A 12,075-nucleotide genomic window follows, 5' to 3' on the forward strand; every position below is an offset into this window, starting at 1 on the left:
CCTATGGCGATAACTTCTTCTTCTCCCTTAAAAGGTACCCATATCTTTAGGTCTCCATCATCACCATCACAATATTCTCTTTCCTCTCTTGGAAAATTACCTATGCCTTCTAGGTCCCCTTCACTACTCTCCGAACGAAAGCTTGAGGCAGATTTGAAGAATGGCATCTTCAATTTCTACCTGTTGAGAGAAAGAGAATTCTGAAACATTATATCACTTTTTAAAAATAATTGTTTCATGAAAGTAGCATGTGAAAAATGGCCAAAATCCTCAACCTGCAATTAAGGAGCCTCAAATTCAAACCTGGTGTCATAACATTTCCTGGGGCCCAGTTTTACCCATCATACTGAGCCATCATGTGTTATGCCTCTGGCTTAGCATGTTGAATACATTTACATATTATTGTTGTAAAACTGATTTATGACTTGGCATATGATACAAATCCAACAAACAAATTTATGCAAACCATGGAACTATACTACTTTAAACCACAAGCCTGTTTTGTTCTTTTTATTTAGGAACAAACAAAGTGTAGTTTTGCAAACGGCTGTTGGACTAAAACCGCTATAATGACTCTTTTACTACCTAAGCCATTAAGAGTTGTTGGTCTACATCAGGGCTTCTCAACGTTGACAATTTTAAGAAGTGTGAATTTCAAATCCCAGAGTTCCCTGGCCAACCAGGTGGCAGTTGAAGTCTTTGTGTTTGAAGAATGTGTTTTAACCTATATAACCATATGGGTGAAGAGGCCTATTGTATATGCACTGTCCTAAGCCCTCTGAAGGAAGAGCAGATTAAAATACAAATGGCTATCATTTAAATGGCAATGATGAAACAACAAACTAAATACCTTTTCCTTTAAAGCGATGCTCCATAAAAGTGAGTATTTCAACTATTCCTATAAAAGAAATCCTCATCAGATGTTTACCTCTGATACTTAGTATAACTTGTACAGTGTGCTATATATCATCTTCCTTTCATCTTCTCAATTCATCGTGATTTTTTTCTTCCATGGCTGTCTCCCAAAATAGAGCTATAATACTGAAATGCACAACTTGTAAATACAGTCATTCCCTAATTGTTTTGTGTCAGCTAAGAATTATATCTAATGGAAAGGCTTACCAAAAATAGTGACATAAGCACCCTCTTCTTCCATGTTGACATTAAATGACAAATAAGTTAAACATGCAGAAGACAGAGTATAAAAACTATGAAATAGAAGAATCTTGGGTAGAATTATTTGTAATTCTATTTGGGGAAATATTAAAAAGGAATATCTAGATGACTATTTGTTAAAATTCAAGTCAGGGTATTATGGGATGAGAATTGCACTATTTGTCCTAACTGGTAGGCTTTTATGAGACAAGGGGGAAGGAGTGTCGCCCTCCTAAACTTGTCAGTTTTGCCTACATGTTTCATGCCACCTATGGTACGCCTCTGAATCCAGGTTCATACCATACCACCATGGATTGCCTCTACAAGAATGCAGCCACCCTTTTTTTAGTGGTGGTTCTTATTCCTGAACAGCCAGTATCCTGATGGAGAGAATGAAATAGAGCCCATTATGGAGTGCCACAGGCCTTGTCTCTCTTCTTATTTAACAGCTACATGAAGCCATTAGGGAATGAAACTCAGCAGCAGAAGGTGAGTATCATCAACATGTTGGTGATATTAATCTTTAAATGTCTGTACTGGGTTAGAAAAAAATGGTGCAATGAAGAGTCTGACTGGGTTATTTGGACGACTCTGGATGCAGAGGAACAGACAAGTTGAAGTTTAGCAAGGTTGAATGGCGAGTTCACGATCTGAGGTCTGAATCTAAGGATGAGTCAAGACTTCCTATATGATATGAGTAAGCCTGAACATGGAAGAACATGATGCAACATTGTCTGCCACTGCCACATTTAAAATCTGGCTGTCACTGCAGTCTCAGCATAGGAGATCATGGAAAAATCTAATCATATCTACTATCTCTTCTCCAAAGTGTTGAGATAACAGTTCCCAGAATCCCAATCAAATATGGCCTTAACTATGTAGTTTGGTAGTCTGAGAATTGTGATCCCAGCATATCTGGAAAGCAACAGATTAAAGGAGCCTGCCTTCCAGGTTCCTTGAACTGGCTGAACAATAGAGAGATCTTATAGTTACTTTAGTAACTAATTTTATTGCAAATGTCTGCAAAGTTGAACAGACAAACCACTTTTCATAAAGTTAACAACTGCACACCTTTTCAGCAGTTAGGTCCATTTCTATTTCAAAATTTATCTAAAGCACCACTGAAAGACCACCTGAATTCATCAATGGTCCCAGGACTGTTTAAAAATTATATCTCTAGCTCTTTCGCTTTATCCTCTTTCCCCCCCAAAAGAAATATTCCATATTGCACAAATATTATTTAATGAAATAAAAAAATGCATTCTACCCTTCCACCATGGTTTGTTTTTACTTAAAGCAATTCAAGGAGAAGACTTTAACTAAAATGTAATGATTTTCCCAAGAGGATTTAGGAGTCTGTTAGAATCAGATCCATTTCAATATCCTTGCCTGAATATGACTCAGTTCAAAACCACAAAACCTCCTTCATTTTTATCCTCACATTCATCACTATCTCACAAACCTTTCTCTTTAGCCTAATAATTTTCTAGCATCTGAAACCTGAATTAAATCAGCACCCCCCCCAACAAAAAATAATAAAAGTACCTTGTTCGCTAGAGAACCCTTATGACAAATATACAATTAATATTTAAGCAGTCAGTATTTTTGTATGCTCTGATACAGTATTCTGGTCTCTCCAGCCAACATCAGCCGTTGCTTTTGTTCACTCAGTTGTTAGCAACCATCTCCAAGAAATGCATCAGCTTTCCACCAATCCTGATGAAAGATGGGAGGGGAAGGAGAAGCAAAAGTGTGAGCTATATCCAACTAGCTGAAGTGTTTCCTTGATTCATTTACAGGTAATTTAGGATGCCAACAAAATAAAATGGATTAAAAATTGGAGGTCAGAACAGGAAGTAAAAAAAAGGTTAAATGAGTTACGGTAGGAAAGGAAAAACATTAGTAAGTGACAAATCCCTTGACATTTAAAAAATAAAAAAGATGATTGATTGAGAGCTGTTAAATTCCACTACTTGTTAAGAGGGCAGTACAATTGAATGAGTTAAAACAAGATTGCACAAGAATGTATATTTATTGTTAACCTCAAGAAACTTTTAAGTGTACTCAGGGACAGTGATATATTGCTCTGTTTCCTACCCCCATCATCTACTTTACATTCCATACATTCCTGTAATTTTCTATCATGCTGTATACTATAAAGTTCTAGGCTTTCAGATTATACTAACATCCCATTCAGGTTTATCATTGTCACTGGATCTTCAAAATAACAGCAGCTGCCTAGTCAAATATTGTACCATTTTTAAACCTTAGGTATAGCCCTATTCTCTGCACATTCTGCCTAGAGGGATGTACTTTCTTCTCCCAAAAACCTTGTCTTGTATTTGCCTTATGTTTAACCCACCCTCCAGGCTACTTTCTTTTCCAAACTTTTCCTTCTTGCATTCCATTTTTCATTTTGACTGAATCTTCCTCCAATAAATGCATAATATGAACTCAGACCCATGAACGGAGTAAACACTTCCATGCTCTGCAGTGCCTTAAAGTTGAGGTTGCCACTTTATTATGTTAATCTTATGTGCTTGCATGCCTTTAATAACAACTCAAGCTTGTTATAGATGGTATAATACAGATAGTCCTCAACTTACAACAGTTCATTTAGTGACTGTTTGAAATTACAATGGCACTGACTTATGACCATTTTTCACCCTTGTGACCTTTGCAGCACCCCCATGGTCTCATGTCATCAAAATTCAGACCCTTGGCAACTATTCATATTTATGCCCTAGGGTCCTCTTGATACTTTTTGTAACTTTATGACAAGCAAAGTTAATGGGGAAGCAGACTCACTTAGCAACCATATTACTAATGTAACAACTGCAGTGATTCATTTAACGACTCTGGCAAGAAAGGTTGTAAAATGGGGTGAAATTTATTTAAGAAATTTTGTCGCTCACTTAGTGACAAAAATCTGGGGCTCAATTGTGGTTGTACATTGAGGACTACCTGTAATACATCAACTTTGCCTAGGGCGCACTGTCAGCAGGCTCTAACTGCATATTAGTTAAAGAGTGGATACACGTAGATCTAGTCCTTGTTTCAGCATGTTGTACTGTTGGAAGAAATGTGTTGGTGGAGAAGAGAAGGGAAGGGAGGAAGAGAGGCTGAAAGTCCATGGTTTTATGCCCTCTCTGGCCTTTGATCTTGATCTTGTATTCTGATTGGTTGTCAGACTCTCATGGGCCCATGCAGGGGCAACTCTCTAGGCTGCATTTTGAATCCAGGTTTGGTAGAGTTCTCAGATGCCATGTGGCGAGTTGGGTAAAGGGCCAATATTATCATGCCTTAATCCCATCACTCTGGAGCTGAAGGGGAGAACTCTTTATTATGTAAAGGGTTCAGGCTTTAATGGCTCATTGACAAAGGGGGATTATCATGCCTTAATCCCATCACTCTGGAGCTGAAGGGGAGAACTCTTTATTATGTAAAGCGTTCAGGCTTTAATGGCTCATTGGGCAGGAAGCTGCAGGAAGCTATTCCGTCTTTTAAAACATGTTTCTTCCTTTTCACATCCAGAGAAATATTCTGCCTTTTCAATATTTCCTAGGATAGTTCATTTTTTCTGGGAGAGGGCTGGGTGATAACGTCCTACAGTATGAAGATCCAGAACTTGAGATCCCAAAGGATAAGTAGATGAAATCACAATAGCTCCTGCCTGTTTACACTATATAATAAAGGTGAATCAAGTGCTCCCTGTAAAGGATCAAAACAATCCTTCATAGGAGACACCTACTCTTGGGGATAATTTCTTTTTCAAATCCTGCTAGATAACCTCGAAGCCTGATCTCACCTAATTCTAGCCATGCGACCCTTCACTTGAACCCCAAGGACCCATGTGATCATGGAGGATAGTCTCCCAACCCGTATCTAACAACGCACATCAAAGCCCTTTCAACATGTCAGCCCTTAAGGTCCTGAAAGGGCCACACGGCGGTGCTGCAAAGTCACGTGCCTACAAATAATACTTGTATGCCCTGCCCAATCACAGCCATCCGCCTCACAGGTCTCAGCCCCCTTCAAACTACAGCGACGTTTATGCCCCTCCCCTCCCAATAAGCCAGCCCTCTTACCTCCCAGGCCTCCCCCTCCCTCCCACTGCGCATGTCCGAGACTAACAGCTCCCTTCTTCGTTCCTTCCTTTTGCCCACACCCTTCCAAGATTCTCGTCTCTCTCTTCCTCCTCCTCCTCCTCCTCCTCCTCCTCCCACCCCTCCCCCCCCGCGCCCGACCTGCTCGGGCGGAGCCTGGCTGAGGGGCGGCGCGGGCGGGTTACCATGGCAATGTTCCATCGCTGAAGTGTCATGCAAAACCACATCCTTCGTTCAGTTTGTCCCGCTGAAGCCGGTTGCCACGGAGACGGTTTTCGGAAAGGAAACTGGCAAAGGCGGGGAGATCAAGGGGGGACAGCAAGAGGGGAAGTCCCAGAGAGGGTGGGGAAGGAGCAGGCAGGAGCCTGGTGGAGACGCGGGGAAATCTTGCACCATCCGCGTGATTGGGAGGAGACACACACAAAAATTCTCTCTCTCTCTCTCTCTCTCTCTCTCTCTCTCTCTCTCTCTCTCTCTCTCTCTCACACACACACACACACACACACACACACAGAGAGACAGAGTATGATTTATGTAGCTTTTCTGCTGGGCTGGCAAGATATCACAAGCCACTCTTTGCTCTGCTTTCTGCTAATACGGTCGCTCCCAATGCCAGAGAATTAATAACAGAATTATGTTACTAATTAATAAATTACTAAACTTATTTGCCACCGATCTCGCAGTTGGAGGCTATTCTGAGAGGCTTGGGGTGTGGTAAAATATGCAGATATAAAACCAGTATAAAGCCGGATAAAATTACAAAAAAAAAAAAAATCAAACAAAAACCTTGGATTTGGAGTGGAGAAAGTGATGGTGGTGCCTTCTTCTGTTTTCTGCACCAACCAAAAGCTCCAACCAAAAGCTTCTCCTTCAGGACTCCAAACCAACCTGCATAGCCAAGCTTTTAAAGCTTTTCCTGAAGGGTGAGGGCAGACCTCACCTCCTGTGGCAAGATGTTCCAAAGGACAAGGCAAGAAGGGCTCTTCTGGATCCCACCAGCTGAAATTCCTTGACTGATGGGATCTGCAGTAGAATCACTTCTGCCAGCATGAATGGGGCAGGCCAATCCCATTGGGGAAGGGCAGTCCTGCAGATATCCTTCTGCCGGATGCCAGAGAGGGCTTTAAAATAATGAGAGACCTTGAATTGCATCCAGAAGCAGATTGACCCTTAGTGCACTGGTATTTACATGTGCCACCCTAGCAGCTTCCAAAACTGTCCCTGCAATCTTCTAGGGTAGCCCCATAAAGAGCGCTTCGCAGTAGTCCCAAGTTTGAAATAACCAAGGTGGTTTAAGTGACCCTGATCCAGAAAAGGACACAGTTGGTGCACAACACAAAGTTGTACAAAGGCTCTCCTAGCCATGATTGCCACTCACCTTTGAGCAGGAATCACAAGTCTAGAAGAAACCCCAAGTTGTGCAGTGGGTCTGTCTCAGGTAATGCAACCCCATCCAGAACTAAAGATTAGGATGAGGGGCGTCACAGTTGTGACAACAGTTTTGTTGGAAACTGCCTTAGGGACATTAGAGATAATGTAGGAAGCAAATTTCATAAACAAATGGACAGAGAATGTCCTGGATATAATGCCCATGAGTTGCATTCTTATGGTTCTAGTCCTCATGACTTTTGAGGGAGACCCAGAACCTGGTAATAGACACCTCAGTTTATCTCAGTTGCAAGGGATTAGTTACTAAAACACATTAAATGGGGTCCATTAAAACCGGGAGAGGCAAATTTGTGTGATACTACAGCCTTTGATAATGAGAAGTTTTTCATTTGCCCATCAGCTTAAAGGAGAATAAGAGCTTCAAACTGTGGATATTGTTAATTTAGAGCACCAAAAATTTACATCAGAATGTACAGATTGTTGAAAGACCACGTTTCCATTTTTAAAATAAAAATTTTAGAATACACAATCCTCCATTAATTTGTGTACTGTCTTTCTTCTAGAAACTCCAAGTATAATACTCCTTTTTCTGATTTCCTACTATAGCCTTGTGAGGTAAATTGGGCTTGGAGGACTGGTGGGTACAAAATCCGTAACTAGGAGTAGATTTGTATAGAGGTTTCCAGTTTTTCTCCCAGCCTTTAACTATTACCTCATCCTGGTTCTCACATTAGCCTGAAGAGAGACAGGATTGAAATGTAGTGAAAGATCAAACATTGAACATGTCACTAAGAATATCATAAAACAGGAAATAGCACCTCATCCACTGACCTTTGCAGAAATATAAGACAGATTTGAATGTTGGCTATACAGAACCACATCTAAATTGTATATTTATATTCAAATATTTAATCCTGTGTTTCTTCACTAAATTGTGTTATTTATTTAAATCAGAATGTTTTTATTGAAATTTCTGGTAGATTTCATATAGATAATCTCCACATCAGTCTTAAAATATCACATTTGGTCCCATGATATAGAAAGGAAACTGAGGTTAAAACAAGCTTTTAAAGGGAATCTGATTTCTGAGAATTTGCTACAAATAACAATTGTGGAAACTATTATCATGAAAAAATGGACTCTTAAATTTGTGCTGGATCAACCTGAATTCAGATTCTATAATTCTAATCAAAGCTTCTCATTCTTGTATTTATAATAAAAAGAGCAGAATTTAGAATGACAGCATTTTTGTGAGGTTCAGACCTTGGATTTTTATTTGAAACAATTCCTTTGGTGACCAGTAATTGCTGGATCATTCAATCAGGTCACCATATTTTTTTTTGAATGATGCAGTAAACTGTGAAATGATTGAAATATTGTATTACTCCTAACTGCAGGTGCTGGATTCTTCTTAAATGATTTCCTATATTTAAGAAATGACTGCAAATGAAAACAACAACACAGAAGAAAATAGACTCAGCTATAACTTTCCTCACTGATGAGTTAATCCTTTATTTGAGAAAAGGGGACTAGTAGTTATGAAAAAGGTCTTAAAATGGAGGAAAGGGAAAGAGAGAAAAGGAAAGAAAGAAAGGAAGGAAGAAAGTTACTCTCTAATCATCTTTTCTGCAACCTGCATCAAATGGGAATAATATCTGTCTCTTGTGACTGGTGGTTACCAACTAATTCCCAGAATTCTCATCAAGGCTATCTATCTATGCTGGCAATGGAATGCTGGGAATTGAAATTCTAACACCTGAAAATTACCTATTTGGGAAACTGTGTCTTTTATCTTGTAATATCTTTATCACTTCACCTGTTACTTATTTCTAGAGAAATGAGTACTTTGCCAGTTCATTCTGTTTTATCTTATTTTCTTGCCACCCGTTCATTCTTCATATTTGTCCATCTTTCTATCTCACAAAGCACAGCCATATTCCAGAAGAGGTAGCATTTCTTAAATCTCCATGATGAAAGAAAGGTAGCTTGTATATGTAAAAGTTGTGGTAACTTTGTTTAAAATAAGTTGAAACATCTAATGTGATTCCATTCTTTCTTGATGAAAAGATGTGATAGCAATTTAATCAGTAAACAAAAAAATATTTTACTATCTTTGGGCATGTTAGTACCAGTAGTAAATTTGATGACAGTATGTTTGTGAAAGGTATAGCTCATTTAGGAGCTCCAGATGGCATACATAACATACATAGCATTTCTGTGATATAGGTTGGGCTAATGTGATTGAATGAGAAATTCAGTCTGGCTGTCCTTGCTCTATCCAATACCTAAAGTATTAAATATGTAATATATATTAAGAGACAATCTGCAGATAATCCAAATTCAATTTTTAGAGTGCATTTTGGCTCCTAAAATTCTTGGTTTTCCCACGGTATATACAATTATACACACACACACACACACACACACACACACATATGAATTGTGATTTAAAACGGGGCCATTTTTTGTCAGGATTTATGTGGAATATACATAGTTCTTTTGTGTAATCCCATGATTGTTTAATCTTAACATTGGGGATAATGATTGGGTCCATCCATTGCACAAAACCATTAAATGTTTAAAATATAGGTTTATTTAATTAATCACAGCAAACCGAGTCCTTAAATGTCATTGAGCAACAAATCAGAGTTTACCATACTTTTTCCCACGAACATTAAATATGTCCAATTTTCAGAGTGGAAAGAGACTGCACAAGCCACTAGTTTTCCTGGCACTTCTTTTCAGAAGTAGTTTGCCATTGTCTCCTTCCTAGGGCTGAGAGAAAGTTACTGACCCAAAGACTCCCAGCTGGGTTTGTGCCTAAGGCAGAACTAGAACTCTTGGTCTCCCAGTTTCTTGTCTGGTGCCTTTACCACTACACCAAATTGACTCTCAAAGTACAAATGCTAGTATCAAAGAAAAGCTAAACCAAAAAACTATGAAGCACCTTTTGGGTTAATATATTGTTAGAATGGGATGGCACGTTAAGACTGCAAAAGTAGATGGAGTTAACACCTTTCCATTGAAGCAAAATTTGTCTTATTCAGACAATTTTTTTGCATATGAATTGGTCCGACTGCTCAGTTGGATAGGCAATTATACATGTTTTTATAGAGGATGGAATTGTGTTTGTAATTAATCTCCCTGTACATCATTGTTAACTACCTTGAGCTGTCAAGAAGATAGTAAATAATTGTATGAAAATAATCAAATTGTCTTAACTACTAGAGATCTAGTATTACAAAGCACACTGTTATTTTTATACACAGCTATAAAGTGCCTTTGGATATTTTCCCTGAAAGTGATGCAGTCTTGTAAAGTTGTTAACCAGAAATGTAATAGTGGAAGGTTTGGTTGAATGTAACAGGCAACTATTATGAACAGTACTTTGTACACTATTTTTTCTTTCTCTCCAAAGATCACCATTTTAAAAAATAAATAAATCTCTGTGTCTGTTTCTGGCTATTTCTACCTCTATACATTTACTTTGAGCATCAGATCCAGGTAGCAGAAATCCATAAAACCCCTGGCGGATAGCAAAGAGAGGCAGAAAATATTAATCCCTCATTGCCATCTAATGGTCATCCTGTATTTTTGCAGCTCAAGAAAATAAGCCTTACTTCAGGATTAGATTTCCTCTTTTATAACCAGGTATAGCAACAGCTGTGGTAGGCCTTAGAATCTTAACAAATCTTACCAAATTTTGGGGTGGTTTTACAAATGACAATGAAAATCTGTGATTTGCAGATTTCTAAAAGCATTTCTTTGTGGAATCTCTGGTTAATTATTATTTACCCCAATAAAACAATGTACTAATAGCTTCTAACTGGGATCTGAACAAATTCGTTATTCAGAGACTGCTGTGCCACAGATACATTAGGAGCACACCAAGAATTCTTGATTAGAATTATCTTGCTGACTGAAATTTTTGGATTGCAATCTCAGTGCACCTGGATGGTACCCAATTTGTTTAATGTGTGATTGATTTCTTAATTAGACTTTTTTTAATAAAGATAACAGTGACTTGTTTATTAAGAGTCTTTCTCATCTAGTTGTGGTTCTTTGAAAAGACACTCACCAAACTACCGTGTTTTCCCCCCCTCCCAAATAAGACTGGGTTTTATATTAATTTTTGCTCCAAAAAAACACATTAGGGTTTATTTTCCAGTCAGGTTTTATTTTCGGGAAATACGGTACTAAATGCGTCCATCTGGCTGGTGATCTTAACTGGGGTTTATTTTGGGGGTAAGGCTTATATTACGAGCATCCTGAAAAAAATCATACTACGGCTTATTTTCTGGGTGATCTTATTTTAAGGGAGACAGGTACCTATGGAATTGGATTACTTAAGTGGATAGAAACTTGAAATAAAGTATTTAAGTGCTTCTTTTTTATGAGTCTTTCTGAAATTGCTTTAAAATATAATATATTTTCATCCATTAAATTGTATATGTATAGTGATTGACATTATATGGCAAGGACCTTTTAGTTTAGAGGCTCTAAATTTACATTATAATGTAATTATAATAGAATTTTATAGAATATGTTTTATTCTATATCTGTACTGTGCTTAGCTATAACTGCATAATATATAAAACTCCTACTAATACTAATGACTAAATGGATTCTCTGCGTTCAGAGATAATGTACCGCTGAACAGCAGCTGCTAAGGATAAGTGGTTGGCCACTATTAGAGTACTGAATTAGATTTTAGCCTAGCAACATTTCTCTCTGTGTGTCTATTATATTTCTGCACCTTTCCCCTTCAGTTCTTCTCCAGTGCAGTAGACATATTTTCCTGCCAGGAAAAATAACTGCCAGCTGAGGATAATCTAAGGAGGAAAATTACAGTCCATGAAAGGACATGCCAGAATAATATCAGCTTGCTTTTATGCGTATGTATTTGTTAAAGAATCAAAAAGCTGGAATTTTTTAAAAGCCATAAAAATAAAAGAGCATAGGTAACTTATGACCACAATTGAGTACAAAATTTCTGTTGCTAAGTGAAACATTTGTTAAGTGAGTTTGCCCATTTTACAACCTTTCTTGCTACAGTTGTTAAATCATTGTAGTTCTTAAATTGGTCAAACTATTATTAGGTAAATCTGGTTCCCCATTGCTTTTGCTTGTCAGTCATAAAGGGTGATCAGGTGACACCCCCCTTCCCTGGACATTATGACACTATGAATGTCATAAATATGAGTCAAGCATCTGAATTTTGATCCCATGATCCTCGGGATACTACAACAATCGTAAGTGTGAAAACTGTTCATGAATCCCTTTTTTTCAGTACCAATGTAACTTTGAATGGTAACTCAAAGAACTGTCGTTAAGTCAAGGACTACCTGTTGTGATACCTGACTCTGGAGAATTGATAGAATTTGGTTTGGGCTGTTTTGCTCTGAAAACAAGATGGTGATCCAAC

At 38.2% G+C, this 12,075-nt stretch overlaps 1 protein-coding gene across 2 annotated transcripts in view; it reads right to left on the reverse strand.

Moving 5' to 3' along the window:
• The window catches only part of CCDC114 (coiled-coil domain containing 114), a 30,464-nt gene extending 24,801 nt beyond the window's left edge, over positions 1 to 5,663 (reverse strand). Inside the window, exons 1-4 of one of the 2 annotated variants that reach the window (XM_032236748.1) lie at positions 5,447 to 5,663; positions 2,701 to 2,871; positions 851 to 898; positions 101 to 180 (exon numbers count right to left, since the gene is read on the reverse strand). In XM_032236748.1, coding sequence (XP_032092639.1) covers positions 101 to 167 — 67 coding nt within the window. In that variant the 5' untranslated portion in view covers positions 168 to 180; positions 851 to 898; positions 2,701 to 2,871; positions 5,447 to 5,663. The remainder of the gene's footprint in view (positions 1 to 100; positions 181 to 850; positions 899 to 2,700; positions 2,872 to 5,446) is intronic. The other variant, XM_032236749.1, reaches the window with a different exon arrangement.
• Positions 5,664 to 12,075: the final 6,412 nt, after the last annotated feature.

The sequence above is a fragment of the Thamnophis elegans genome, chromosome Z (genome assembly GCF_009769535.1).
Source record: "Thamnophis elegans isolate rThaEle1 chromosome Z, rThaEle1.pri, whole genome shotgun sequence".
NCBI lineage: Eukaryota > Metazoa > Chordata > Lepidosauria > Squamata > Colubridae > Thamnophis > Thamnophis elegans.